Source organism: Stegodyphus dumicola, chromosome 12, assembly GCF_044657685.1.
Source record: "Stegodyphus dumicola isolate Sdum_Otavi_A_Nest chromosome 12, ASM4465768v1".
Classification (NCBI taxonomy): domain Eukaryota; kingdom Metazoa; phylum Arthropoda; class Arachnida; order Araneae; family Eresidae; genus Stegodyphus; species Stegodyphus dumicola.
In genome coordinates this window covers 40838764-40866514 of record NC_140779.1, presented here as the reverse complement: position 1 = coordinate 40866514, position 27751 = coordinate 40838764, and the positions used below count along the sequence as shown (strand labels likewise).

The 27751-nt window shown below is 32.3% G+C and overlaps 1 protein-coding gene across 1 annotated transcript in view; it reads left to right on the top strand.

Annotated features, from left to right (window-relative positions):
* LOC118196595 (tyrosine-protein kinase transmembrane receptor Ror-like) overlaps positions 1–27751 on the top strand; it is a 421786-nt gene that overhangs the window by 209558 nt on the left and 184477 nt on the right. The window contains exons 3-5 of the mRNA XM_035368066.2: positions 8135–8193; positions 10807–11172; positions 25199–25271. Coding sequence (XP_035223957.1) covers positions 8135–8193; positions 10807–11172; positions 25199–25271 — 498 coding nt within the window. The remainder of the gene's footprint in view (positions 1–8134; positions 8194–10806; positions 11173–25198; positions 25272–27751) is intronic.

The following is a 27751-nucleotide window of genomic DNA, read 5'->3' as shown; positions in this document are numbered from 1 at the left end:
TAGATGTGATATTGTTCGTGTCGCTGATGGTGGACAAATTGAACATCTGTAATCTGAACTTGAGATGTTCGTACATATATGTGTAAAGTTTCATATTCGTATGATACAGTTTAATAAATATAGGCATTCGAAATATGTATATTCTTTTTGAAACGCGCTGTATTTTCACAGAGAATTGTACTTTAGAAGTAATTAGAAAAAATTCTAAGCAGGCTTAGGCATGATAAAACCCTCAATTTTTCTTGTTGATATTTGTATGTATGTATTTGAAACCAAATTTTGAAAAATTGCTTTCGGTTTGTTAGGCTGATGGTGCATAAGGTTAAATAACAAGACTTTCTAATCTAACTATTAACTAATATAAACTATTTTATTTATTACTACATAAACTATTTTAAAATCGTATATTATTATTTATATCACATTTTACCTGTTTATATTATTCTTAATTATGCTTTGCATATAAAACTTTTAAATACGCATCTATAGTATAGTATATTTTAAATAGTATTTTAGCCACCAATTTTAGATTACTTCGACGAAACTGTTTCTTCAAAATCTTCTATTGTTATGGTCTGCTATCTTTTCATGATCTGAACATAAAATTTACAAAAAACACTGGTACGAATTCAAATTTGACGATTTATCAGAGACGCTGGTAAACGGAATGTTTATTTCGTTTTGTTAAATTCAATTTCTAAAAAATTGTCCCTCCAGTCATAAAACGTGGCTGACCATTATGTAAATATTCAGATTTTTTTTTAATACATAATACCTGAGTGTAAGTTTGTCACTATGTGAGAATTTTTGTATTGACAGAAAAGCTTTCTTGAGCTTATTGCCATTGCTTTTGAAAATTATTATCTTCATTAAGTAAAAAAAAATAGTGCGCTCGTTCTGGGTCAGAAATAAGTTTAATAAGTAAGTTTCTTATTTTTCTTATTTCATCTGATGTAACTGTACTTTTGCGTTTTCCGCTAGCTATAAATGTCTTCAAACGTATCTGCAATCATCTTCCTTTCAAATCGATCTTGTTGCATGTTGTGGATGCGTGATACTGCAAGATCGGTTCAAAGTAGAGATGTTCGTGAACGGCTATTTTGAATGTTGTTGATACGTTTTTAACATATTCGTCCTGTGCATGTATTCTTTTGAGTCATTCTTTCAAAGGATAACTAACAAAATCTTTGGATGATGACCTGGTTACCTATTTATTTAGAATGAAGTTCCTCTGTCCAATCTGTATCTTCATATACGGTAAATCTGATTAGTTTGATAATGCAATGTATTTTTAATATTTCAAATTTAAATATATTAAAGTAATTTTATAGCTTTTTTTTTAATTTAAAACTTTTGTCCTTCAGAAAACTGTACACAATAAACATACTTGTGAACATTTGTAAAATTTTAGTAATATTTCATATATCTTTGAAGTTTTCTCTGTTCAGCAAAATTTGCCACTTTTAGCTCATCTCAGTTCTAAATATCATTATGCAAAAATTTAACTCTCTAAGACCAGAAGGCTATTAGTTTCGAAAGGGCATTTTACTTTGTATCACTTTTCAAATTGCTGCCACCAAATATTATCGACTTGTATTATATTTAAAGAAACTAAATAATGAAGAATCTGTATAAACGTACGGATGTTTCTCGCATTTTGAAAAAAAAAAAAAAAAAAAAAAAAAAATATCTAGAGCCATCAAATTTTGAATAACCTGATCCTCCACCCTAACATGGCCACGCAATGGCAGCACTGTACGGAGGGAAAACATTTTTATCTCCTGCGCGCGAGACTGTTTGTCGGTTATTCTAAATATATGTTTTTAAACATTTTATGATATTGCTGTTGAATTTAATTTTTTATGCGGTTTAAGTGCAAAAAACATGATATTTAATAAATAAAGGTAACATGCAAAAAGTTAAAAAAACTCCTGTTTGGGCATAATATAAAATCTGAAAGCTTTAAGTTTTTATTATTATTATTATTATTATTATTATTTTAACCTGAAAAGGAATTACGAGCCTCTCTATATCTTTAACAGCGTAACATTAATTATGTTAGTTTTCAAATTTAAAGCAGCAATGCAAATTTTGAGAACATGCCGTACCTATTCTATATCATTTTTTCTCTTGTCACAATAATTTCGAAGTTTCTAGTATTTGTGACTTACAAAAAAATTAATCTTTGATTCCCTTCAGTGTAAGTCCATCTAGAAGCAAATACATTTTTTGGAGGTAAAATGTTATATTAACTTTCCTGAGAATTCTAAAGATGATGACCGATATTTTTTAGGCGCACAATGGAATCAGCGTTAGAATCTTTCTTAAAAATAAGTTATTTTGATTTCTCGCTTCCAGTAATCAAGAAAAGAATGCCTTGCTTTAATCGCTGCACGTCCCAAAGAGGGCAGCGAATTAAAGAAAAGGAAGCATCTTTCTAACGTGCCAATTAAATTGGGAAATTCTCATGGGAAACTTTTCCTTCAGTGCGGCTGGCGGGAAAAACCCAATTAAAGGCGTACGCGCTACGATGGACGTTTGGAGAGAAACTTCCTATAGTTTTAAATCGCGCACTTTATCGCTCCAATGATCAAGTTGTAGTACTCTTGGAAAAGATTTTCTGATTTAACTCTTCTTCACACGTTCATATATTCTGCATTAAGCATTGCACGTAGAGGAGTTCGCGGTCGTAACCTGAATTCAGCCCTCAGACTAATTTCCTCCGATCAGCCAATCGTTTGGGAGAAGACTTTTACTTCTTCCTAATTTCTCACCCCCACCGTCACAGCCACCACCTTTCCGATTAAGTCTTCTACGTCCCTCTTTGTTTCTGAGGGAACGACCCCCCGCTGCAATTCGTGATTAGTGACATTCATTACGAGGAACCAACAGTTAATTAAATTCTGAAGCCCCGGAAAAGTTCCGCTGTTAGGGAAGGGTTACCAGGAAATGCGGTCAATCGCTCCGCCAATTTCCGCCAAACTAATTTGAGTTGTTGTTTCTTGTTGGCATCTTTCTTTTGCTGGTGTTGTTTTCTTCCTTCTCCAGTGTCTTTGTCGGGAAATGAAATGAATGGCATTTTGTGCGATCAGTTGCAGTAGCTGGTAATTGCATTAAAGAAATGATAAGAAGTGGCAGTGGTGAATGAACCGTGGCTTGATTCCTTTTCCACTGGGAACTCTTAAATGGGTCATTTAAAGCGAATTAAAACAGTGGGGAGTTAGGAATCAATTGGGAATGATTCTGGTCTCAAAGGCAAAATACAATAGAAAATAACTCTCGGTGGAATGAAATCTAAAAAGCATCTACATTCCCTTTTAAAAGGGACTTGATTAAAATAGTTGAAAGCATTTATTTACTCAGAACCGAATTAATTCTAAGGCCGAAAGAAAATTAGAATGTTACTGATGCATAAAAGTGATGAACATAGCCATAAAGATCAATGATGAATCGTTGTGAATATAATGTTACAGTCGAGAAGCATTATGCAATTTATTTGGTATTATTTGATGAAATTAAGTAAATGGTTATGATAGTTATAAATTTGAGTTTTAATTCTTACTTAAAGTTAAATCACAGCAATAAATCTCCTTGAAATTTTTATCCCCATGTAAATAGCTTGATTAAATCAGAAATCTGCTTTCTGCAGACTTAGTGATAAGTTTTATTTTGGCGAAGTTTGGCGAGGTCTAGTCAAATAGGCGAACTTTGGAAAGTACTTAAAAATGAAATCTGATATCTGAAATTTTCCGTAGAGAAGTCTAAACATATTCAAGAAAGGCTGCGACATTTATCATGTAATCACTGCCACTACTGCTAGAGCATTTAGCCGCTATCTTTGAATCGTTCTCACTTGCTTCGGGATAATTGATGGATAAAATACGGTTTCCCCCCTCTTTTTTCCCCATTTTGAAAATACTTACTGTATCTTCTGTAATCAGTCTAACATGGTAAAACAAAATTTGTTTTCGCTCTGCACTGGTGATGCGCTTCTTACTGCACATGATTTCATAGAATATAATTTCTTTTCATGCGACATTACAAGATCTATGCCGCCCAGAGAATATAGTGCCTAGGCGAGCCTACTGTGGTACTAAAGGGCCTGGGTTCAAATCCCGGAGAAAGTGTGGATGTTTGTAAATGTATAGTGTCTATGTGGCATGGGAGCACTGTAAATACATGGCGAGCCGAAAGTCCTATCAAGAGGTTGGTGGTATAGGAGACCGTCGGACCTGTCCCCCCTAGGGTGCTCTCCGTCAAAATTGGGGATGTTTGTAAATGTATAGTGTCTTTGTGGCATGGGAACACTCTAAATATCTGGAGTGCTGAAAGTCCTCTCGAGAGGTTGATGGTAGGGAAAGAGGGGTGGGAGACCCTAGGATCCGTCGCCCGGGGTGCTGTCATCAAAACTGGGGGGGGGGGCGGAACTGAGCGAAGTCGTACTGTCACCTGTGTGGTGCTCAAGGCTCTTATCAACGACAGGCACCATCTTGCTGTCCCTGCCACGATGAATTTCGTGGGCTTGTTCTGACGTTACTATCAGAAAAATGAGATAAGTCACAACGCAACAAGAGCTATTTAAGATAGATGAGAAAAACATGACAGTATAAACTGCCTTCTAAAGTCTGCTGCTCCCAAATTTTTTGACATTGCAACTCGCTGTATTTATTCGGCGGAGGACGGGAAAGAGGCAAGAACTGGAAAAAGGAAATGGCATTAAAAATTGTGTAACTAAAAATAAATACGATTTTAATAATTAGCAATTAATAAATCCCTTTAAAATTCGTAAGAAATATTGTTTATAAATTATTATTATTTAGTAAAAGACATATGGCAATTCACCAAAAGTTTTCTTCCGACTTACTAATAAGTCCTGATTCGCAGTTTGCATCAAATGTAACTAAAATATGATGATCAGAAAAAACCCAATGAGTGGTAATTGTCTGACACGCTATTATATTTACACACATAAAACTAGGAAACATACTTTTGACATACATACATATATACATATATTTATGCGTAAAAGATAATGTAAACACCCATTAATAAATATCGCCTAGTATAGAATAGCCTTCATTTTCGTCCCTGTAAAATCAGCAAGTCATGCATCTTTTTTGCTCCTGTTAATCTCATTAGTAAATTATATGCTCTCATTCGTTTTTAATAATTTGTTTTTCTGCGCCCACATCCCCAGCGAATAAAAGCTCACATCATTAGATCATTATTTCAGCCATTTTTTGCTTTGGTACAGTCAATACAACTCATTTTCCACCATGCGTGTGTTTCTTTTTCTTTAAAATTATAATAAGCGAATTATTAGTAATAAGTGAACGCTAAAAGAATAATTTGTGTGCTCTATTTTAATTGTTTCCTGGTTTTCTGACCAATCAGCAGCAACGAAATATATGCTTCTTTCATATTATTTGCTGAAAAAATTATATTTAACTGGACCTGCTAACTTCGAAAATTTTTCGCGACAAGTATTAGAAATTTTTATTAAATAAAGCATTCTTAACATAAATTGTGCAAGATTGTGAGGTTGTGATGTTTTAAAATTATTTTATCACCGTAAAAGCTTTAGTTTTTGTTATCTCGTGTTCTAGAATGTTCATTTGAAGTTCCATAAACTTATTTAAAATATACGGCAATTGGGAATGTACATTAATTTGAAATTTGTCGAGATGATTTTATTATGAGAATTTTTGGGTAAAAAATATGTGTGAGAGCTATATTCCGTGACTCTGAATGATATTGAGTTTGAAATGTTTTTCGTTCAGAACGTAAGATGCGTTTGATTGACACTGACACTTACAATGTTGTCTCGAATAATAAGCAATCTGATGTGGGCATTCTTGACTGTGCTATTCTTGACAGTGTGGGACTTAAATATATTTAGTCCCGTAATTTCAAAACTTTGGTAACAGGAAAAATGCTCTATCGACACTAACAGTATATACGAGGAGATTTCCTTGTATAGCCTACTTAAATTATGCATATTTTTTGCTGCTCTTCATTTAAAACTTATTTCATTGAGATATGTTTCTCATTCAATCAATTCAGTTCTCACTTTGCGGGAAGGCGAAAACACATAAAAACTGAAAATATCTTCACTAAAATTGTAAAATACAGAAAAACCTAAAACATCAAATGTAGTTAGAAACAATTAAAAAAATTAATTTTTTCAATTAAAATTAATGTGTATATGCCAAATAAGCAATTCGGCCAACGTGTACAAAGACAAAATTTTCGGTACACAAAAATTTAAATCCTGCTGCTCAAAAAGACAATGAAGTTAGTGCACCAGCTGACTTAATTCACTGTACTATTAAGAGTTTCAAACGTAATCAAAGGCCGTTTCGTTAGGTTTAGTAGCACTTAAGCAACTTTTAAATTGCTGATAATTCTACAACTATTGCATGCACATTAACCAGATAAGCAACCTTAACCGGAACATAAGAACAACATAATTCTGTCACTTTAAAAGCAAAAAATGCACGATTTAACAACACATAAGAATGAGAAAGCAGAGTTCACCGAGCTGCGTAAGAGGGCGGGTATATACCAAACGTAAAAACTTTACTGGTAAAGCCAATATATCTCAATTTCTTTAACTGTTCCGAAAATCCACATGAATAGCCCCTGTAATATGTTTCATACGAAAAATATCGCCCAGTGCCACAGAGAGCGGACCGCCTTCCTTTAGCTACGCCACTGCTTCGGACGTTATAGCTCACTTCACAAGTTTCATTTTGCAATGCTTCTCCCTCCCATCGGTCAGGTCTACCCCCCGTATAATTCAGTTTATGGCTTTGCACTGGGATGATATAATCCAGCGATCTCCAAACTTTTTTATCGCGTACCCAAGATGAAAATAATTATTATAGGTTTTACCTCATATAATATAAAATAAGATGATATAAGATATGTGCGTGTGTATGTAGATGTTGTCAAAAATCAAATTATTGATTATTTACCCATTTTAAATAAGATACAGACATTTAAATTAAATTACGGATGTAGATTTTGAAATAGATTTTATATAAGCAATGCGACTGTGTTCGTTAGTAATGTTGGAATAATCTGGTTTTGTGCCCTGTGTTAATGCAATTCAAAGATCTGCTTCTAATTTTAATTTATTTGTGTATTTCCTTTTAACTGTTTTCCCTGCTGAAAACGCTACTTCATACAGATATCTAGGACAAAATGAATTAGTGCTTATAAAATCTGGAAATTCGTTTTCAGTTATATCCACCAATTATAAAGACATTTTATCTTTAAAATAGGATCGAAACGTTGTTCTTTCTCTCGTGTCAATCAACTGTTTTTGAGTTGCAGGTTAAAAGATGATCTGTTTTTGCACTTTCATGTTCCATTAAAACACTGTTATAATACTAGGAAGATCGTTAAATTGCTTTTATTGCACATTTACTCCATTTGCAGCAGTAAAATCACATAATGATGCAAAAATTTCAAATGAACCCTTTTCTAAAAACCCGTAGTACGATCATACGCTCGCAAGTGATCGTGAGCGTACTTCTTTGGCGTAACCCTAAGTGTCACTCTGCGTACCCCCTGATGTACGCGCACTCCACTTTGGAGACCACTGATATAATCTTACCGCCTCCCCAAGGAAACGATCTCTAAATACAAAAAATAGCAGTAAACTTCCCCCTCTCTTCTCCTACAGTTACCCTTTAATTACACCTTGAACTTTTAACTATCTGAAAATGCAAATGAATTTTCAGCTATCTTTATTTTAAATACACGTAAATACTATTAACTTTTTAACTAATTTCCGTCTTTGTTATATATTTTTAATAACAGGTAAAGCTGGTAAAGGGCTATTAAAGTGTTATTGTAGACGGTATGTGTTGAAGCGTTACTGTAGAATTTAAATACTGTAGGTATATCCAAATTCGTAGACATTAAGATATATGATCAGAGTGACATCAAAACATGAATTAAAAGAGTAAGAATTCTAAAAATAAGTATTAACTTGGGAAAACTGGGGAAAACTATCTCCAAAGACATTAACGGTAATTGTCTATCATATTTTAAGCGTTTAAATATTTTTGTTTCTTAGAATACACATTTTATGTGCTTTTACTTATATATGTCTTTTTTCTTTTAGGTTAACTTCTGATGCTAGAAATGTTAAAGTACAGCCTACATTCGATGAAAACAGTACGAGTAAGTTTCCGATATTTCGATTCATTTTGTGTTCCTAGAACTTTAGAAATAGCAACTTCCCTCATGCCCTTCCCCAGAGAATGGGGTAAGAGAAAGAATATACTGATTAAGGGAGAAAATGCTTTATCTTAAAGAAGCAAAACGGGTATTAAAAAGTGAAGTACTTTATATTTTAAAGGCATTTAAATGATGCTAAAGTGTTTTTCTGATTCTTAGCCCCCCCCGTTTTTTTTACCTTTTTTTATTTTTAATAACAAGTTTTTGCTTTTTATTCAATATCTCGCGAAAGAAACTTATCAAAACTCTGTACTTGTGACGTAAAAATGTCGACGATTATTTCGAATATCTAAGTAAAAGTAATTAGAAAATATTTAAAATAAGTGGCATAAAGCGAATCCTTAATTCACTTTATGCCGAGGATTCTTAAATTCTTCTCTTTACTTCATATAATATAGGAACATTATTAATTTTTACGTGAAGAGTTCAGTGACGATGCATGTATTTGACAGAAGCATGTATGTATGTATTTGGCATGTATTTTGACAGAAGATCGGACTTTTTCTGAAATAACATACCCATTTTTTTTCCATGTTTCAATTCTACTACTCACATTATGCTAAACTGCCAAGTTTTGTTAAAATTGCACGAGTAGTTTTTAAAAAATTAGCTCTCAAACTTTTAGCTCCTCCATGTTAATTGACTTTGATATATATTTATTAATATCTCTTTTTTGTTAAACTTACTTAATTCCTTTTTCCAGAATTCGAAATTTAAGTTCATTCCAAATAAAATTCATCCATTTTGTGTAATTTATTTTATTTTAAAAATCTGTCAAAAATAATTTTTAATTACAACCTATAAAATTTTTACAATCATCTTAAAGTAGATGTAAGCATACCTGCAAGAAATTAGAGCTTCTTATTTAGAATTTCCGAAGATACACGTGAATTTACATATTGGCGCGTTTTTAAGTTTGGCATATTTGTTAAAAGCGATAATAACGCCAAATGTGGTTTACGCACTTTGTTAAAGTGTTTGAAAGTATGAACGATGACCTTTTTTTCCGCTCGTGTACAATGAAAAAAGGAAAGGAAAATAGGTTGCTGTAAATTCAGAAGCTTCCCAAGTGAATTATTCAAGGTAGAAACTGGAAAAAAAAAATTAAGATAAATTTTTAAATTTCTTACCAAAAAGTAGAAAATTTAATATCTAGGCATAATTTTAGTCGTAGAATGGAAATATGGAAAACAATTGGCAAGTTATTTCAGAAAAGTCCGATTTTGTGTCAAGATATCCATGTTATAGCAATGCTAATAGTATATATCCTAAGTCGCGCTTTCGAGCCATGGAAAACGCAAGTTAAATTGCAACAATCGGTCTAGTAGAGAGGGAGATACAGAATTTTCACAGATTAATGCAAGTCTTAAATTACTTCATGGAAGGTTACCATATCTTTTAATGAAAGTTTGCATTTTCTATTTAATAATGGCCTTAATGCTTTAAGAACTAAAGTAAATCTCCCACCCCTTATTACGTAAACTGTGCACCGTGTAATCATTCTCAACATTTTGTCGTCAACGAACTCTTAAAGCATCATTTCTTATCCTTCTTATAGCGTCAATAGCAGCTGAGGAATCGTTGCAGGTGGCTAGCAGCGGATAGCCAGGAGTCTTTCTAAGATGTTCTACTACGTCCTACATGTATTCAGTTGGATTTAGGTCTGGGAATCAGGCAGGTCAATCCATGCGGCGAATATCTTCCTCTGCGGCATCTCAGTATCAGCCACTATACGATGAGGTATAGTGTTATAGTATTACCGTCCACAAAAAGGAATTTAGAGCCCACAGCACCTTGGAAAAGAAGCACTAAAGAAAGGAAAACTTTAATACAGTAGGCGATCGCCAGCGACTGAACTTTTTTGGGAGATGCATCAAACGGCATCAAGTATTATACTTTTCCAAACGAGACCTGTGCTACATCCAGACTGGTCTTTCATTGGTGGTGGATAGGCGATTGTGTGTTTTCCTCTCTTTCCAAACTTCCAAATGTTTAGACGTTAGGAATCGCTAGTCAGATGAAATCGGCTGCCATCTGTAAAGAGCCCTTTTCAGTGCCACAGAAAATGCTGTCTCTAGTGGATATCTATGAATGGCACACATTGTATTAATTGCCGAAAAAAACATTCCTCCAACTTGCGTCTGAAACACAAATTTTAACGTAACACATAAGGGAAGGGTTGGCATGTTGGAAAAGGTAATGGTAAAGGAGCAAAGTGCTGGACTTTCGTCAGAGTATATGTGATCCAAAGCTTTTGAGGGAATCCTACTTTACTTACCAAGTGTAACTAGAGGATTCACATTCGCAAAGTCGTACATGATCGCACATGATTCTCAGGAAAGTGCAACAAAAGATATGACAGTTAAATGTGTCAAAGCAAGTGCTTCGCATTTTTATGTTTAATGCCATTGTGTAATGTCACATTTTATTGAAAATGTTCTATTTTTAATACTACAAGCAATAAATGCATTCAACAAGTATACTAAATTTCCTTAATCATTAATTTATATTTTATAACTTTAGAAATTAATTGTAACTGGCTATCTTTCATTATAGGTGAAGTTTCTGTTCCTTTGCGCACCGATCTTCGGCTGGAACGCTCATTGGTCAACGTAACGCGAGAGAGCGGGGAGAGCGTGAAAATGCGGTGCGATGTCCGAGGACAAGGACCCGTCCATTTTCGATGGTATAAGAATGAGGCCCCTGTCGAAGAGGAAAAGGGCCGAGTAGAGATCAAGAAATACAATCCTGGTCCTGGACGGGTCGGATCAAGACTTCGGATATCAAATTTAGATATCCATGACACAGGCTATTACAAATGTGAGGCCCATAGTGGAGGGCAGGAACCTGCAAATGATGATTCGGGAGAACCCCGTCATCTCCCGCGTGTAGAATCAACGGGCATTCTCATAGTTAGAGCCGGTGAGTATAATTTTAGAGCTGTACTGCAAAGAAAATTACTTTACAAACGGTTTACAAAATTCGTTCTTTGTAATGTTTATGATGATAGAGCTTTAAATGTGGTAAATTTTATTATTATTTTTTAAAAACACATGGTTTCTTTAGAAGTTAAGCAAGTGTGAAATTACACATGTTACACATGTTTGCTTTAGAAGTAAAGTTGTATTCTTCTTGTTTATAAAATTGAAGCAGATAAAATTATGTGTGGATTTTGAGGTATCAAATAATATATATGGTATAAGTAATCATTTCTCTGATGAAAACTAAAATATTTTAAGGAATTCACCATTCAACACGCTCATGGATTTCTGAAAAGAAACAAATTTTAAAAATGCTTACCCAGAGCACGAAAAAAAAAAAAAAAAAAAAAAAAAAAAAAAGAAAAAGAAAATTAACATAAATATTTTCATAAGTAATAAGAAATGATAATTTTGTTCGGAAATAACATTATTGTTTTTATGCACAATATTTTGATTGAACGAATTAATATGACTGTTTCAGGCAGAATATTTAACAGGACAGTACAGAAACTAAAATCTTTTTTTAAATACTATAAAAATAAGCAAGAAAATTTACATACTTTGTTCATCATCCAGTAAAAACTGATAATGATTATTAATATAAAACTGGATGTTATGGTGTAATATATTTTAAAATTTTAAAACTTGTTCGTAAATATGGATAAGAAGTATGTTTAATGTTCTTTCTACTTTCTTATTGTCTTTCGCAATTTAAAACTGGAAGAAATAGAAATATTTTATTAAATAAAAGTTTCCTCCATCCATTTAAATGGATTCATTAAATTTACTCCATCCATTTATTAGAAATTCATTAAATTTACTACTAAATCCATTAAATTCATTAAATTTACTCCATCCATTTATTAGAAATTAAATATCACGAGACTACTGATACGCATCACCTACAATTGCATGTAATAAAATATTTATATTTATGAATTAAATAAATTTTGGACATATTGTTTGCTTATACTTTCATGACACAAATCCTTTTAAAATATGTTTGTAAGTTTGTCTAAGATATTTCTGAAGATTGATAAGATCCAAAGATATGGTCTCTATTAAAATTTTTGGTGAAATTTTAAAACAGACAAGTTTTCAAATAAAATATGTTTCCTAAAATTATCGTTAAGAATCATTGAGATTCTTGAACAACAATATTTCCTTTCTAGAGGGCTTGGACAAATGCCACGCCCATAAGGCCGTGGCTTGGGAAAGGGCAACCTGCATTTTGGCATAAAGTCAAAGAGCAGAAATTCGACCGAAGGTCTGCATGTATTTTCGAATCTTTTTGATGTTATAATTTTTTATTTATCTTGCACTTAGTAATGAATTGTTAATTGATCCTATTCCTCATTTTTTTTAGGAACTTGCACTTAATTGACGGCTGCCTTTACATCTGCCTTTTAGTATTTTTATATTTATTACTTTTTTAAGCTTATTGTCTGTTTAAATCCACATTCGCTATCCGTTGAGGTAAGCAATACAAAAAGAGGGATTTTTATTCTATTGCTGTGATTGTTTTTTAAATCAAACTTTTTCCTGATAAATTGTAATCAACTTTCCTATAATTACCTATCTTATCACTAAAAATTTATAAATTAGAAGATTCTTAAGCAATATACAGCGCAGAGTTAACATTTGAATGTTTTACTCAAATTAATAATAACTATTACATTTTTAGACTATAAATAATAAGCAAAGGCACTGTTTTGAGGACAGCAAGATAACCTGCTTAAAAGGTTTTCCTCATTATCGTTAAAAAAACACTTAGTGTTGATCTAATATTATTAATCAAAAATAAAAACAATACAACAAAAAAAAAAAATCTGAAAGGTTTCAGATTTTAAATTACGTCCAAAGGAGCGGTTTTTTAACATTTTCTGTGTTACCTTTATTTATTAAATATCATGTTCTTCGCATAATTCAGTTCAACAGCAATATCGCAAAATAATTTTAAAAGGAACATATCTTTAGAATTTCCGATACACAGTCTCGATATAAAAATATATTTTATATATATATTATATTTATATACGATATTAAAAATTTAATGGCTCTAGGTACCGTCGTTTTATCACAGTGCGAAAGACATACATGTATTTATGCATATTCTTCATTATTTAATTTCTTTAAATATAACACAGGGCGATAATATTTGGTGGCAACAATTTGAAAAGTGAAACAACGCTTGTAATGAATAAACTCAAAATGCCAAAACGAAATGAATAGTCCTTCTGGGCAAACTGCCCCTTTGAATTAAAAATTTTAATAGATATCTAGCATTTATTGTTAGGTTTAATGAATTAGATTCTCTCTCTTCTATAAGATCCTATTTGAGGGAGGAGAGTTACAAAAACTCTTTTTATGTGGGGACGTATTTCATTCCCCTTTTTTCCCCTTTAATTATAGCTCATATATTCCGGTTACGAAAAGTCCAAGACTTGTTTTCAACTCCCCAACGGTTGAGCTACAAAATCACTGAATACTACCAGTGTGACGCGAATTCAAATTCTGATTTGCTACATGGGACTTTTCGTGGTTTTCTACATGTAAATGCGACTCAATTTCTTTCCAGAACCTCTCCACGAAGGTATCCCTTTCCTTAGCCATAAAGTCCTCGTGTACTTACTTTGTTGTGATCCAAATAATCCAATCCAGTCTCTAAAAACTGCTTTAATTTTACATAGTTATCCTCACATGATAAAATGTGAACATATGACTTAACTGCAGCTCAGGGGTTCACAGTTAAAAAAAAAAAAAAAAAAAAAAAAAAAATTAACGAGAAACTGCGATATGCCATACAGTGTAAGCGAAAGAAGTAATTTTTTTTTCATATATCCGAAAGCTAATTACTAAGTAAAATAAGTTGTTAATTATAAAAAAAAAATAGTACATTTGAGAAACTATTGATGTCCTGTTTTCCAATAGTTCGCGAACGAAATGTTTTTCAACGTGGAAAACATGGGAGGAACCATACTTTAATTTTACAGTAATGATATCATTTTTGCGACTCTTGTATTATTTTTAAAGCACTTTTAACATAAAAAAATCTGATGTGTACACCACATGACTTCCTTATACGGAATATTAAATTATACACATTTTTTCTTGCATTTTATTTAAACTTATTAGATTGAATTAAACCTACTTCGCCGACAGCGCATAAACCACAATAGAATAAATGCATTCTTTAAAATTCACTTTGTTTACCATAGCGACACTCTGGCGCTAGGTTTACTTAACAGTATTATATTTCGTTCATATTATAACTCAGAATGCACAAAATGTATATCATTTAAAGAATTATCTAATCGTTGCCACATGTTCTATTCAAATACTATAATAAAGCTAGAGCTATGTATAAAAGAAATTAAGCAAATAAAACAAAAAAGAAACAGTTTTTCACAGACGACTGAGTATTTCTCATTCAATTAATTCAGTTCTTACTTCGCGAGAAGGCAAAAATACATAAAAACTCAAAATATCTATATTAAAAATTACGAAGTAAATCTTAAACACTTATTTCCTAGAAAAATTCCAGAAAGAATAAAGCATGATTTAATTGGCAATAATAAATTAAGGCGTTATCTTTGTTGTTGCGAAGCTAAGTTTTTCTAGATTGGCAACAAATCCACTAGTCTCCTGTTTCAAATGTAAACATCAATGGCCGCCATTAAAACAGGCTTAGCGGCAATTAAACAACTTTAAAATTGCTGATAATTCTAAAAATATTGCACACAGATTTACTAAAGGCCTAAAATCCTTAACCGGAAGATAAAAACAACATAATTCAATCATTTTTAAAGCAAAAAATGTACAATTTACAAAGATATAAGAGTAAAGAAACTGAGATGACTGAGCCGCGTAACAGAGTAGATATATATATAAATATATTTATGCGGCCGATTGCAACCAAAATACGAGGTGCACATCTACATGTTATAGCAGTCCTATATACAAAATTTCAACGTTCTGAGGCTACTCGTTTTTGAGTGATGCGAGATACGTACGTATGTACATACGTTCGTACAGACGCCACGAAAAATTCTCTTCAGAATTAATTTTAAAGCAGTTTTATGATTTTTTTTGAAGGAAAAGAGTATTTTATTCTGCCCTTACGAACAGATATCACGCAAAAACATCGTTAAATTGCATTCGATAGCGGTCAAAATGGATATTTTCGTTGAAATATGCTGCCTGAAACTTTTCGCGATTACAATACTTCCTTTTTACTTCGTACAAGGAAGTAAAAATCATAAAATATATTGTAATATAATCGATACATGTAAAGATTTATAATTATCTTTAATGCGTTTATTAATGACGCAGAATTCATTTAAAACTTCAGAACAAATTTACATGCCCATTGTGACCCCCCTCCCCTTTTTGTTTCGCTATTTTGCTACGAGGTGGCTCTGAAATGAATTATCAGCTAGAAGAGGCCATTTGCAGTAAAAATGACAGGATTATCTGATTTAGAGCTTTTTCGGTTCCTTTCTTTAAATTTTAGAATCAGTTTTTCCTTTTTTTGTTTCGTTAATTAGTACAAGGCTTTTTTTTTTTTTCCTTCGGTTAATTGCTTTTTTGTATTTTATTCTCGGAATCTAGAATTCTTTAAAATTCCATCATAATGATTTCGATGCTACCAGTTTCTTCTCGCTTTCAACCATAATTGCCATCAATTAAATAGAATTCGCTAATTTTCATCTCTGGCATTGTGTCTCATCTAATAATAATAATCATAATGTTTAGATCGGAATTTTACTTCTATTTATAGCAACCAACATACCAGAGATTCTTGTTAAATTAACTTTTAGCGAAGTTTATTTAGAAAATTTCTTCCAATTACATTTTAGTGTCGTAAATTCAAAAGAACTTTCTTTTTTCTGAGTATGAATTATGTCTGACTAAAAGTAAATGGAATATCGTATGAAGGTAATTACAGATGATATTCTAGTAAATTTGAGAAGTTTGATATATGTTGAAACTTCACGACATTTAAATACACTGAAAACATGATTTAGGCAATTTTGCTGATGTTTTGAGTTTTCAATTCAGTTGTATTAATTTGAAAGTCAAAACTTGGGGATTAATTGTGTTATTTTGATTAGTTATTTAGATTGCGCTCACAACTTTACTTTTCCTTCTGTGGAGTTGCCTAAATAAAAGAGCTGCCAGTGTGAAAGGGTGTAGCAGAATACAGAGCAATAAACGTGGACATGAGGTTATGTTTTAACCTGTTTCATTCAGTATCATTCACGGTAAAGAAATAATATAAAATTTTTTAAATATTTTTTCCTTTTCTCTTTTTCCCCCCCCCTCGGCAAAAAGACACTTAAGTTGGTGCAGAAACTGACTTAATGCACTATTCTACAAAAAATTTCAAATGTAAAAAAAAATGGAGGCTTCTTTGGGCTTAGTAGTACTTAAACAACTTTTAAATTGTTGATGATTCTAAAACTATCGCTTGCAGATTAACTAAAGACATAAAAACCTTAACCGAAACATAAGAGCAACATAATTCAGTCACTTTTAAAGGAAAAAAAAAGTGAACTATTTACACACATGTAAGAATAAAGAAACTGACGTTATCGAGCTGGTAACAAAGTGGGTGCATATATTATAAGGTATATCTACCGCCTTCTTGGCGTGCCTTCGTGGTGTGGTGGTCTGCACCCTGGGCGCGTATTCCAGAGGTCCGTGGTTCGATTCCCGGCGAAGGTGTTCCATATTTTTCATCTTTCCTGCTTCCAAAAAATACCTAATGTTTGTATAATATGTATATATATACATATATAAAGTTAAAAGAAAATTCCTAGTTCGTACGCTAAAAAGTTCCTTAGATACTGTGGTTCCGTGAAAATATTAACATAAGTAAAATAATGTGCAATGAAAAGTGTTATAAAGATAAAATAAACAATACAAACACTTGAATATTTACAAATAAAATTCAATACTAATTGAAAGCAATATGCTAATCAAAGTAAGTCATATTTTAAACATTAGAATTAAAGCGGGACAAATGATTTAAGCAAAAATATAAAAACTAAGAAGCGGTAAAGGGTAGATTAGCCTAATTCGAATCTCATTCTGGCTCTTCAGGGAAAATTATTTTTAATGATTTTCGAATCAAGCTACCATATCCCGTTTCGCCGAAACAGACAATTGAAACTGTATACGAAACACATTTTATAAATTAATTGAAAAAAACTTTGCAAAAATCTTTAGTCTCAATTCTCTGTTCCAATTTCCCGACGCGTCCGCTTGAAGAAATACATTAAGGTGTAATAAAAACTATAGATAACGGATTGGTAATGCCGATGTACAAAATAAAATAAATAGCGATTTGCTATTAGTAAAAATATACAAGATTTTATGGGAGGACCTACTAGCTTAAACTTTGTAAATTTTGGTGAGGCAGATTGCAGCCTAAATGGGAGGTGCACAACTGCGTGTTATAGCAGTCCCATATACAACATTTCAATGTTCTGAGGCTATTCGTTTTTGAATTATGCGAAATACATGCATACGTAGGTTTAAAAAAAAAAAAAAAAAGAATCTCTTCTAAATCTATTTTAAATGCACTTTACAATCCGCTTCGGGGAAAAGAGTCCTTTATTTTGTTCTTACATACAGATGTCGCGCAAAAACATTGTTCGAGAGCGGTCTAAATGGATATTTTTGTTGAAATATGGTACCCGAAATTTTTCGCTATTAAAATACTTCCTTTACTTCGTACAAGATGTAAAAAATGTACTTTTTTACATTTAACATGATTTCTGAAAACTGACTTCAGTTTCTTTTCTTATAATGAAGCTTTCTCGAAATGCAAAACGATGGTAATAAATATAAAAATAAATAAATATAATATATAAATAAAAAAAAATCTGAAATGTTTCAGATTTTAAATTACGTCCAAAGGGGCGTTTTTTAACATTTTGTGTGTTACCTTTCTTTATTAAATATCATGTTCCTCGCACTTAAACCATAAGATCCAGTGCAACAGCAATATCGTAAAATAGTTTTAAAACGAGCATATCTTTAGAATTTCCGGTACAGAGACTCACGCGCTGGAGATAAAAATGTTTTTTTCTGCACAACGTTGCCATTGCTCGCTTTGAAATCCTTGAGTTTGTTAATCAAAAATTCGTCAAAGTTTTAAAAAATAGGAAATCGATCATAAAACAAATTTCAAATTTCAAATTTGGTCTTCCACATGCTCATATTCGTTGGAGGATTACGTTATTCAAAATTCGATGACTCTATGTACCGTTGTTTTATCACAATACGAGAAATATACATACATTTATGCAGATTTTTCATTATTTAATTTCTTCAAATATAATGCAGGACTCTAACATTTTGTGGCAACAGTTTGAAAAGTGAACTGACATTTATGAGTCCGACGCAAAATGCCAAAACGAAACTAATAGTCCTTCGGGATTCAAATCCCTTTGGACTAATAAAAGTAATATTTATTTATATTACTTTTCAATAAATTATTTATTTCATGAAATAAAAGTAATATTTATTGATATTACTTTCAATAAATTATTTATTTCATAAATAAAAGTAGTATTTATTAATGAAACCAAATCTGATAAAAATAAAATAATTACTGTTAAATACAATTAACATTCAATTGAAAAAGAAATCAATTTTAAAAGCATGATTAAAAAAAGCACGTTTTAAAAGCACTTTTTTTTTTTTTTTTTTTTTTTTTTGTCTTCTTTGCGAAGGGATATAAAAAGGTGTTTTAGAAAAGGGGAAAATAATATTAAAAAAGTATACAATCATTTCTATGCAAAGAGGAGGAAAAACATTTTGGAAGGTTTCGATTTTAACTGTTGTTCCAAAGTGTTTGTTAAGGTTTTTTACTCACTCATTGAGCTCGCAGTCTACCTGTCTGCTCTTGCACTCAATCCTGCTAACCCATTTTTTGTCTTTTTAGCTTTATTATTAACCACTTCCCAGTTCTGCCCGAATGCCGTTCGAGTATTTGGAAATGGCACTTCTTTGATTTTCCCGAGCGGCGCTCGGGCAACATTTTTTTCTAGACTAATACACTGATTTGCCCGAATTTTTTCCTTGTTTAGTGTGTAATGTTTCTAACAGATGGTGCTAGTAATCCAGTAAAGTTAGAATTGCAAAGCAACTGGGTTTCAAGGTTAGGTTTTACTGAATTCTTTTATGCAAGTAAAGGCGCAAAATTTCTTTTCACTAGCTCGGTATTCCGGCTACTGCGAATACTATTTCTTTTGAATTTAGAGCTAAAATAAAAGAAGAAATGAATCATAATGAGCAGCTTATAACTGAAGATAACTCTGAAATATTGACTCAGATAGTCAATCTGAAATTTCACTAAATGATTCTGGAAATAATGACATTTTGTTGTCTGACTTCTCTAGTGATGAAGAAACGGAACGTATAGATAATCGAACGCAAATTCGGAACTTTTGTGAACTTGATATTGTTACGAAATGTACAGGCGCGGTAAGATGGCTTCCTCGTAAAGCAGTTTTAGAGTTGCCATAAAATTTCAAGGGAAGGCAGGGTTGCCACATTTGGCGATAAAATTGGCGATATACCATGGACGGATGGAGAACTTTCTGGAACGAATTCTTACCGGTTTAGCCCAGAATGTTCTCGAACACAAGCCAAAAGCTACATAAACCCTACTGGTCCGCAGTCAGTTAGTGTCTGCTTCGTCGAGAGAGTATCGGGAGAGTGCCTCGTCAAGAGTGCGAGTGCGAGATAGTATCGAGTTGGTGTCTCTTCTAGCGAGTCAATCTCTGAGGAGTCGATCGAGTTGACAGCCAGGCAGCGAGTGCCGAGTGGGTCGTTGAGTTCACCGAAGGAGCCTCTTAGGGTATCGCGGTTAGTGCATCGTCGAGAGAGCGTGTTGAGCTCCTGAAACGACTGAACCGAAGAGTCGGGAGCCGTGCTCTGTGTGTCGTCGAGTGCATCGCGAGTTGTGGCGTCGAGAGTCTCGAGAGTACGTGGAGTTCCGAGAACGAAGAAGGAGAGTCGAAAGCTGTACTCTGGTGCTTTGCAGTGAAGCTGTCTCCACCGTGATAGCCTGATAACCTGATGGCTGTGTCGCTGATCGTGTCAGCGTGTTTATAGTAGTTCATCGACGACTGTAAAACGTGTTTTGGAGCTGTCCTGACAATCCTGGCTAGTAAAGTGTGTTTCGATACTTCATCAAGTGTCGTCGTTATTCACTCCAAATCCACACGAACCCCATACGAACGTGAAGGAAGAAAATAACGTAATAACTGGTGTCAGAGAAGAGAAAAACGTAACAATATTAATAATCCTTCTTTCTTTATATTAATAATTCTTCTTTGGACTCGAACAGATATGTAATAACAATAAAACATTTTAAATTCTGACATCTATTTTTGTAAAGTGTTCTTTCCAGTTCGCTTACTTGTTCGAAAAAAAGCCAACTTTAAGGGAAAATGTGCTTTTTACGATGAAAATAAAATTTAGCATAAATCAATAAATTCAACACTTTTAATAATTCTGACTGCCGATTTGGGTTTATTTAATGAATTTCTCCATAAAAATGTTTATAAAAATATGCTTATTTTTTGTCATAATATGATGGAAAAAAGGAACTGGTAAGTGTTTTTAAGCATCATTTCCTTCACACTTATGCCATGTACAATTCAACAGCAAAATTACAAAAATTTTAAAAGCAGCATAACAGCATATGTTTAGAATTTCCAATGTAGTGTTAAATGTTGACTTACATTTTTTTTTTTTTTTTTCAGTCTTTTTTCAATTCATCATATCAATGCTCACTTTTCTTCTTTCTTTTTCTTAATAGTAAGGATTCGTGTGTTCACTTCCGGAAAAAGATAATTTTTAGCAAAAGAAATTCAGTTCTTTCTGAAATCATTACATGGCGCCTTAATTAATTCTAGACTATTCTACAGTTTCATTCGTTTTTAATAAAATTTTGCAAATTCAGCTTAAATTAAATTAGAAGAACATTCACTGACTAACTGGAATTTCAAAAAATAACTACATCTCCCTAAACGAAACCTCTTCACTCTGCCCAAAGCCCGGCAACGTCGGATATTTCATATAGTGATAAATAACATTTATATTTAATTTAAGATGGGTAATTATTTAATATAGATTAGTTAACTATAAAGTCTTAACTGTGGAGTCGAAATTCTATTTCTTACAAAATTCATAATGCTTTAATGTTTTAAACGCGTAACTCATACCTTTATGTATCAAATTCGTATAGAGAAATATAGTAGTGTACAGAATGCTAACAGTAATTTTTACGCTCGGGGTATAAGTTTAATAACTAACATTATTTTACTCAATACAGAAAAATTATTTCCCGAAATGAACAAATGTGTTTCGTAGTTGCATCCTAAATCTAGTCGAAAGATATCGCTAATAACAATAAAATGTGAACTAAATCGTTAAATTCCTCGCAGATACTTTCGGGCGTATTAGAAGATAAATTACGGATTTTTTAGCAGCAAGAGAACGTTAGACCCAAAGGGCTGTTAGTGTCTAAACGACATTTTGCGTCGCTTCATTTTCTGCGTTAGTTCAATTTTCAAACTGTTAATACCAAATATTATTGGTATATATTTAATTTAAAGAAACTAAAAAATGAAGATTTTGCATGAATGTTGCTCGCATTGTGAAAAAACAACGGTACCTAGAGACATCAAATTTTGAATAACGTATTCCTCTAATCGAACATGGGCGCTTGGAAACCCGAATTTTTAATTTGTTTTATTATCTTATCTATTTCAAATTTTGTAAAACTTTAGCTAATTTTGTATTAAGAAATTCAACGATTTCAAAGCGAGAAATGGTAACACTGTACGGAAAAACAGTTTTTATCTCCAGCGGACCATCGGAAATTCTAAAGATATGCTGTTTTTAAATATTTTATGATATTGCTGTTGAATTGAATTGTATGTGATTTGAATTGAATTTTATGTGATTTAATTCGAAGTGCGAAGAATATGATATTTAATAAATAAAGGTAACACACAAAACGTTAAAAAAACGCCCTTTTGGGTGTAATATAAAATCTGAAAGCTTTCATTCCCCTCCCCCATTTAACTTATTTAACTCAGTATTTTTCTTTGGATTCGTTTCTTAACTGAGTACGGCACAGCATGGAAAGACTATATGCGTAAGGAGAGGAGTATCTCTGAGGAAAACTTTCTACGCAAAAGTGGTTTATATATATACTTGTAGAAAACGCGTTAAGTAGCCAGCCGATTTAAACCGGGTGTACCATGTTTTTAATTAAACCTGGGTACTGTAATTACTAGCTGAACAGATTTATGTAAGTCGCAGTCGCCGGGGATAATGCTTTCGTCATAATTTTTTAAAAATTACAATGTACTTTACGATAAGCCCCTCCCCCCGAAAAAAAAGAACTCAGGCGAACGTCCTACTTCATAATCTACCCCTGAATATCAGTATTCAGCAGACTTATCCGCTCGGTCATCGTTTACTATTCTTCTTTGAATCTTTGTCATAAGATTAGTTAGGTTTTATAGTAATTACAGAAGCCGTCCTATCATAGAATTGGAATTGTTTTCATAAAATTCCTTTCTTAGTTTTGAGAAATATTTATAACTGGAGATACAGGTCTAAAATTAGTAGTTAAGGAAATAAAAGTTAAAACCTGTATGCACCATTTCAAGAACCATGCGTTTTACCTTTGGCATACGAATACAGTGAAACGCGATAACGCTTAAGACTAAATATTGGTTAACACGAAATAATACAATTGTCCCGACAAACTACTATATATTTTCATGCGTTTTGTTTCTCTTAATACGAAATGAAAATCGTTTAACACGAAAAGATACCCTTTTGGGAATGAACAAAATACGGAAAACACCGGCCTCACAGGCGAGATTTAAGCGGGGTGTGAAATGAAAGAGAATTAGTTTCACATCTTAACGTGATAATATATATCACACGTGATAATATATATTGTGATAATATATATTTTTATATATATTATTACGTACTAGCCTTGGGGCGTATTTAATAAAATACATGCATTAACACGAACAAATATTTCAGTCCCCTCAGTTTCGTGTTAAAGGATTTTCACTGTATTTAGGCATATATGAAACGCATGGTACTTGAATGGTTTGCTTCCCCTTCCTCGACCCCAAAGGACCTTGCACTTTCTCCTGAAGAAGTGTCTGGTCATTTAGTCGTCTTGTCACCGAAAGCATTATTCAAGGTGCATCACAACGGGAAAAACGATATTTCGCTCGACATAGGAAGAAATGATATAATCAAACAACCAAACCTTCAACAAAATTTGAACTCTCACATTGGAATTCCAACTAGCAATCAGCCTTCGCTAGCCACTTATTTATTCTAATATCGAATTTTGACCGCGGTAATGAAGAGCCATTTTTCTCGAAACGGTAAGTAATATGTAGACCTAAATTACCAATTAACACGCAGGAAATACTGCTTAAACGCTCATACTGAACAAGAAAAAATCAGTTCTAAACTGGGGAAATAAATATTTTTTTTTTTTAGCCCAGGAGGCCTATTATTCTCAAAACGGGATTTTGCGTTTAATCACTATAAAAGTTTGGATCACTTTTCAAATTGTTGCCACCGAATATTATTGCATTGTATTATATTTAAAGAAATTAAATAATGAAGGATTTGCATAAAGGTATGCACGTTTTTCGCATGCACGTGAAAAAACAACGGTACCTAGAGCTATCCAATTTTGAATAGCGTATTCCTCCATCCGAATATGAACACCTGGAAGCCCCGAATTTGGAATTTCTTTTATTGTGTATTTCGTATTTTGTAAAACTTTAACAAATGTTTGATAAAAAAAAAATTAACGATTTCAAAGCGAACAGTGGCAACACTGTACAGAAACAAAATATTTTTATCTCCAGTGCGCGAGACCCCTTATCTGAAATTTTAAAGATATGCTGTTTTTAAATATTTTTCGTCCAAAAGAACATTAACCCGAATGCTCTCGAAATGTGCATGTGTGTGTAAATGATAAAAACGCTCCTTGAGGCGTAATATGAAATCTTAAATTCATATTTTTTTTAATTCATAAAATGTCGGAAACTAAATTTCTGGAAGCTCTAAAGCAATGATGAAAATAATCTTAATTTATTACTTTAATCAGACCTTAGGAACTATTCTGAATGATTTTTGTACTGATAGAAAATATCGTTTGCCGGTACTGTATATTTCGTCTTCTAAAATGCCACAGAAAAGCTGGGGAGGGGGGGGGGACTTTATTCTGCTGCTTTTACTTTCCCACAATTCCCTAGCTTTAAAAAATAAAGCTGTAATATCATTACATTTTTTTAATACCACAACAGCGTGTCTGCTTATTTGCTTGCTGTAAATCTCTTAAGCCCCAACCACAACCATTACGCCTTTTTTTAATCTCCTTCTTTTCGAAACCTGTCCTGTGGAACAAACCCAAACTTCATATAAGTTCATTTCCATGCAAATAAAATGCGAAATTTTGACGTCGGTATAATGTTATTCAAATTGAAAGAAACGACTCACTTCTTAAAATATCGTTAAGACCGAGAGATTATTTTTTTTATTATTATTCTTTTCTAAACTTCGAATCATAAATATTAAAAAAACAGAGAAGGAAAGAAAAACGAACCGGTGGAAACTGTTTTATGCAAATAAGGTATTTCATATATGCAACCGGCGTTTAAAATTCCAGCCTGAAGTCATGAGTTAATGAACATAGTTAAAAAAAAAAAATCCAATCAAAATTCCAAAAGTTGGAGAATAATTATACATTTTTCCAGTATTAAAAGTGGTTTTATGTCTTCATTCCTACGGAATGAAATGTCTTTCTTTTATTGCTGTTTCATTTTCGTTTTTATCATATTTAGTTCATTATATTTTTTAAAACTTTCTTATTATTGTGTTTTTCATCATAGGTCGCATACAGCCTCCAGCGACGATTCCAAATTTCCCACCCGTTTTTCCGCATTTTCCCGCCCTTGGTGGAACGTGAGTAGTTCTTTATTTTTATGTAACTTTTTTTGATTCTAAAATTCTTTCGTTCATTTTATGTTAGCTGATGTTTTAATGAATCACCTTGGTAAAGAATTCAGCTGTCATTCAAATCGCATAGAGCACATGGATTTAATGAAATTTGCTTTAAAGAATTGTATTTACTTAGTATAATCGAACTTAATATAAAGAAATATTTAAATATAAAGGTATCTGCGGAAATTTTGAAGGGAAATGTCATTTTTATTTTAATTTGTTCATATTACCATTCAAGTTACATAGCTGTAGCTTATATTCAAGTTACATACAATGTAGCTTGAAAGATGTAATGAGTAGTAGGTATAAAGAGAAAAGAATTTTGCTGAAGACTTAGTATTTGTTGAGTTCGATTGCTAATAAACACTTCAAATTCTTTCACAGTTTACCAAATTATTCAGTATAATGAAGTCTTCAGAGTAACTGCGCGCAATAGCACTTTTCCCAAATGTCAGCTTGGTTTCCCCCCTTCGGGCATAAAGACTTAGCGGGTGCAAAACAAGACATCTGTCTATTCTGACTGTCTGTCTGTCTTCTCGACTGCTGATATCCGAGATTTTGGAAGTACCGTATTTATTCACTTGTTTATCTCTACGCGTTATATATTATCACGTACTAGTTTTTCAATATAGTGTGATTTAAAAACTTCTGATTTGTGGTAACAATGTAAAAACTATGCACAAATAAGAAAGTATTTTTATGTTAGTAAAAAGAATATCATAGAAATTGTTAAGTCCTTTGAAATACATAATACTATTATATAAGATCGATATTTACTATCCTTGATGTTTGTGAACTTAATATCAGAGATGGCTATCGAGGAACTTCCAATAAACTAGTCCGATTTATAAAAAACTTGAATATTTAATGAAAACACGAATAGTGTTTATATTACATACACTATGGAACTTATATACACAATGAAATAATTACATTCGTAGATTTAAATAGATGGATATTATTTGCAAATGTATATAAGTTTGTATCTTAGAACGTCGCGTTATGGAAGCGTCTTTCATCTTAATGGCAGAATCGTCTGTCTTCTATCACCAGGCAAAAAAAAAAAAAAAAAAAAAAAAAAAAAGAGAGAGAGAGAGAGATCTTTCACACAGCTTGCAGTGCCATCTGATTGTTGTGGACGATGCATTCCACACTTTTAATTTGTCTTTCTATGCGCTTATTAATGTGCTATGTTTATCATTTAAGCCATCTCTTCAGAAATACTATATACCGCGTATTTTTTCCGTCCTGGTTTCCAGAGCGGTAAAATTCCAAAAGTGCGAAAATACTCCGTAAATGCAGTACGTAGTTTCAAGCTTTATATCTACAAGCCACTGCACTATGCAGAATGATTTATTTAAGAAAACAATATAAGAAATTCTTTTATTAACTGTAGGTTTAGAATTACGAATTATAATGGCATATATGATATAGCCATTCTAAAGTATACTTAAATTTCACTTTTAAAAAATGATTTGGTACTACAGAATTTATTTAAAGAACAAGAAGTTCATTTTGAGTTTACCATAATGAGAATAATTTATACATCATATTATGAGTGACGAGTATGCGTATTATGAGTATCTTTGTATTTCTTATAATTTGCTTGCCACCATTTGCAAGTTATAGGAAATTTCAGATGTTATCAATATTATATATCAATTAACCAAATCAGTGCTATTATATATCCATTTAATCAGTTCGGGCCTTGGAAGATTTCGTAAATCATCATAACTTAAATAAATGACTTCAGGTGGCTTTGAGATTCTTTATAGCTTAATGGAATTAGTGTTAAGAAGTCAGTTTAAGGTGTCAAAAAGACGTCTTTAAAAGTTTAAAGTCGAAGAAAATAATATAATTACTTGAAAATTTCCTCAGCATCCAATAAAAAATATAAATTTACATTTATTTTATATTATTTATAATTATTTATTACATTTATTATAATATAAAGCAGAAGAAAATGCATTACTTTGTTGCTTTTGTATTGCTGTAGTTGAATTAATTATCAAATTTAGCCGTATTAGCTCTGCTTTATTTTACTTTCCATTTACTGTAGAAAATTCAAAGACCTTAAGTTACTTGCATACATGCGGTCTAAAACCGAAAAAATAGGAAATGTAATAGAATTTTCAGTCACCTTAAGGTAGTAAGTAGTAAGCCATGAAGAAAATAACTCAATATAAGATGATTAAAAGCCATAATAAGATAATAAATAAAATACATGCATGTGGTCTAAAACCATAAATAAATAAATAAATAAATATTACGGAATCTTCAGTCACCTTAAGTTAAGCCATAAAGAAATTAGCTAATGAGATGATTAAACTTAGATGATATTTTAAAATAGTAGAAAACCATGAAGAAAGTAAGCCATGAAGAAAATAATTGATGAGATGATAAGATAATTAAACCTAAAAAAAAAAAAAAGAGATTGAGGG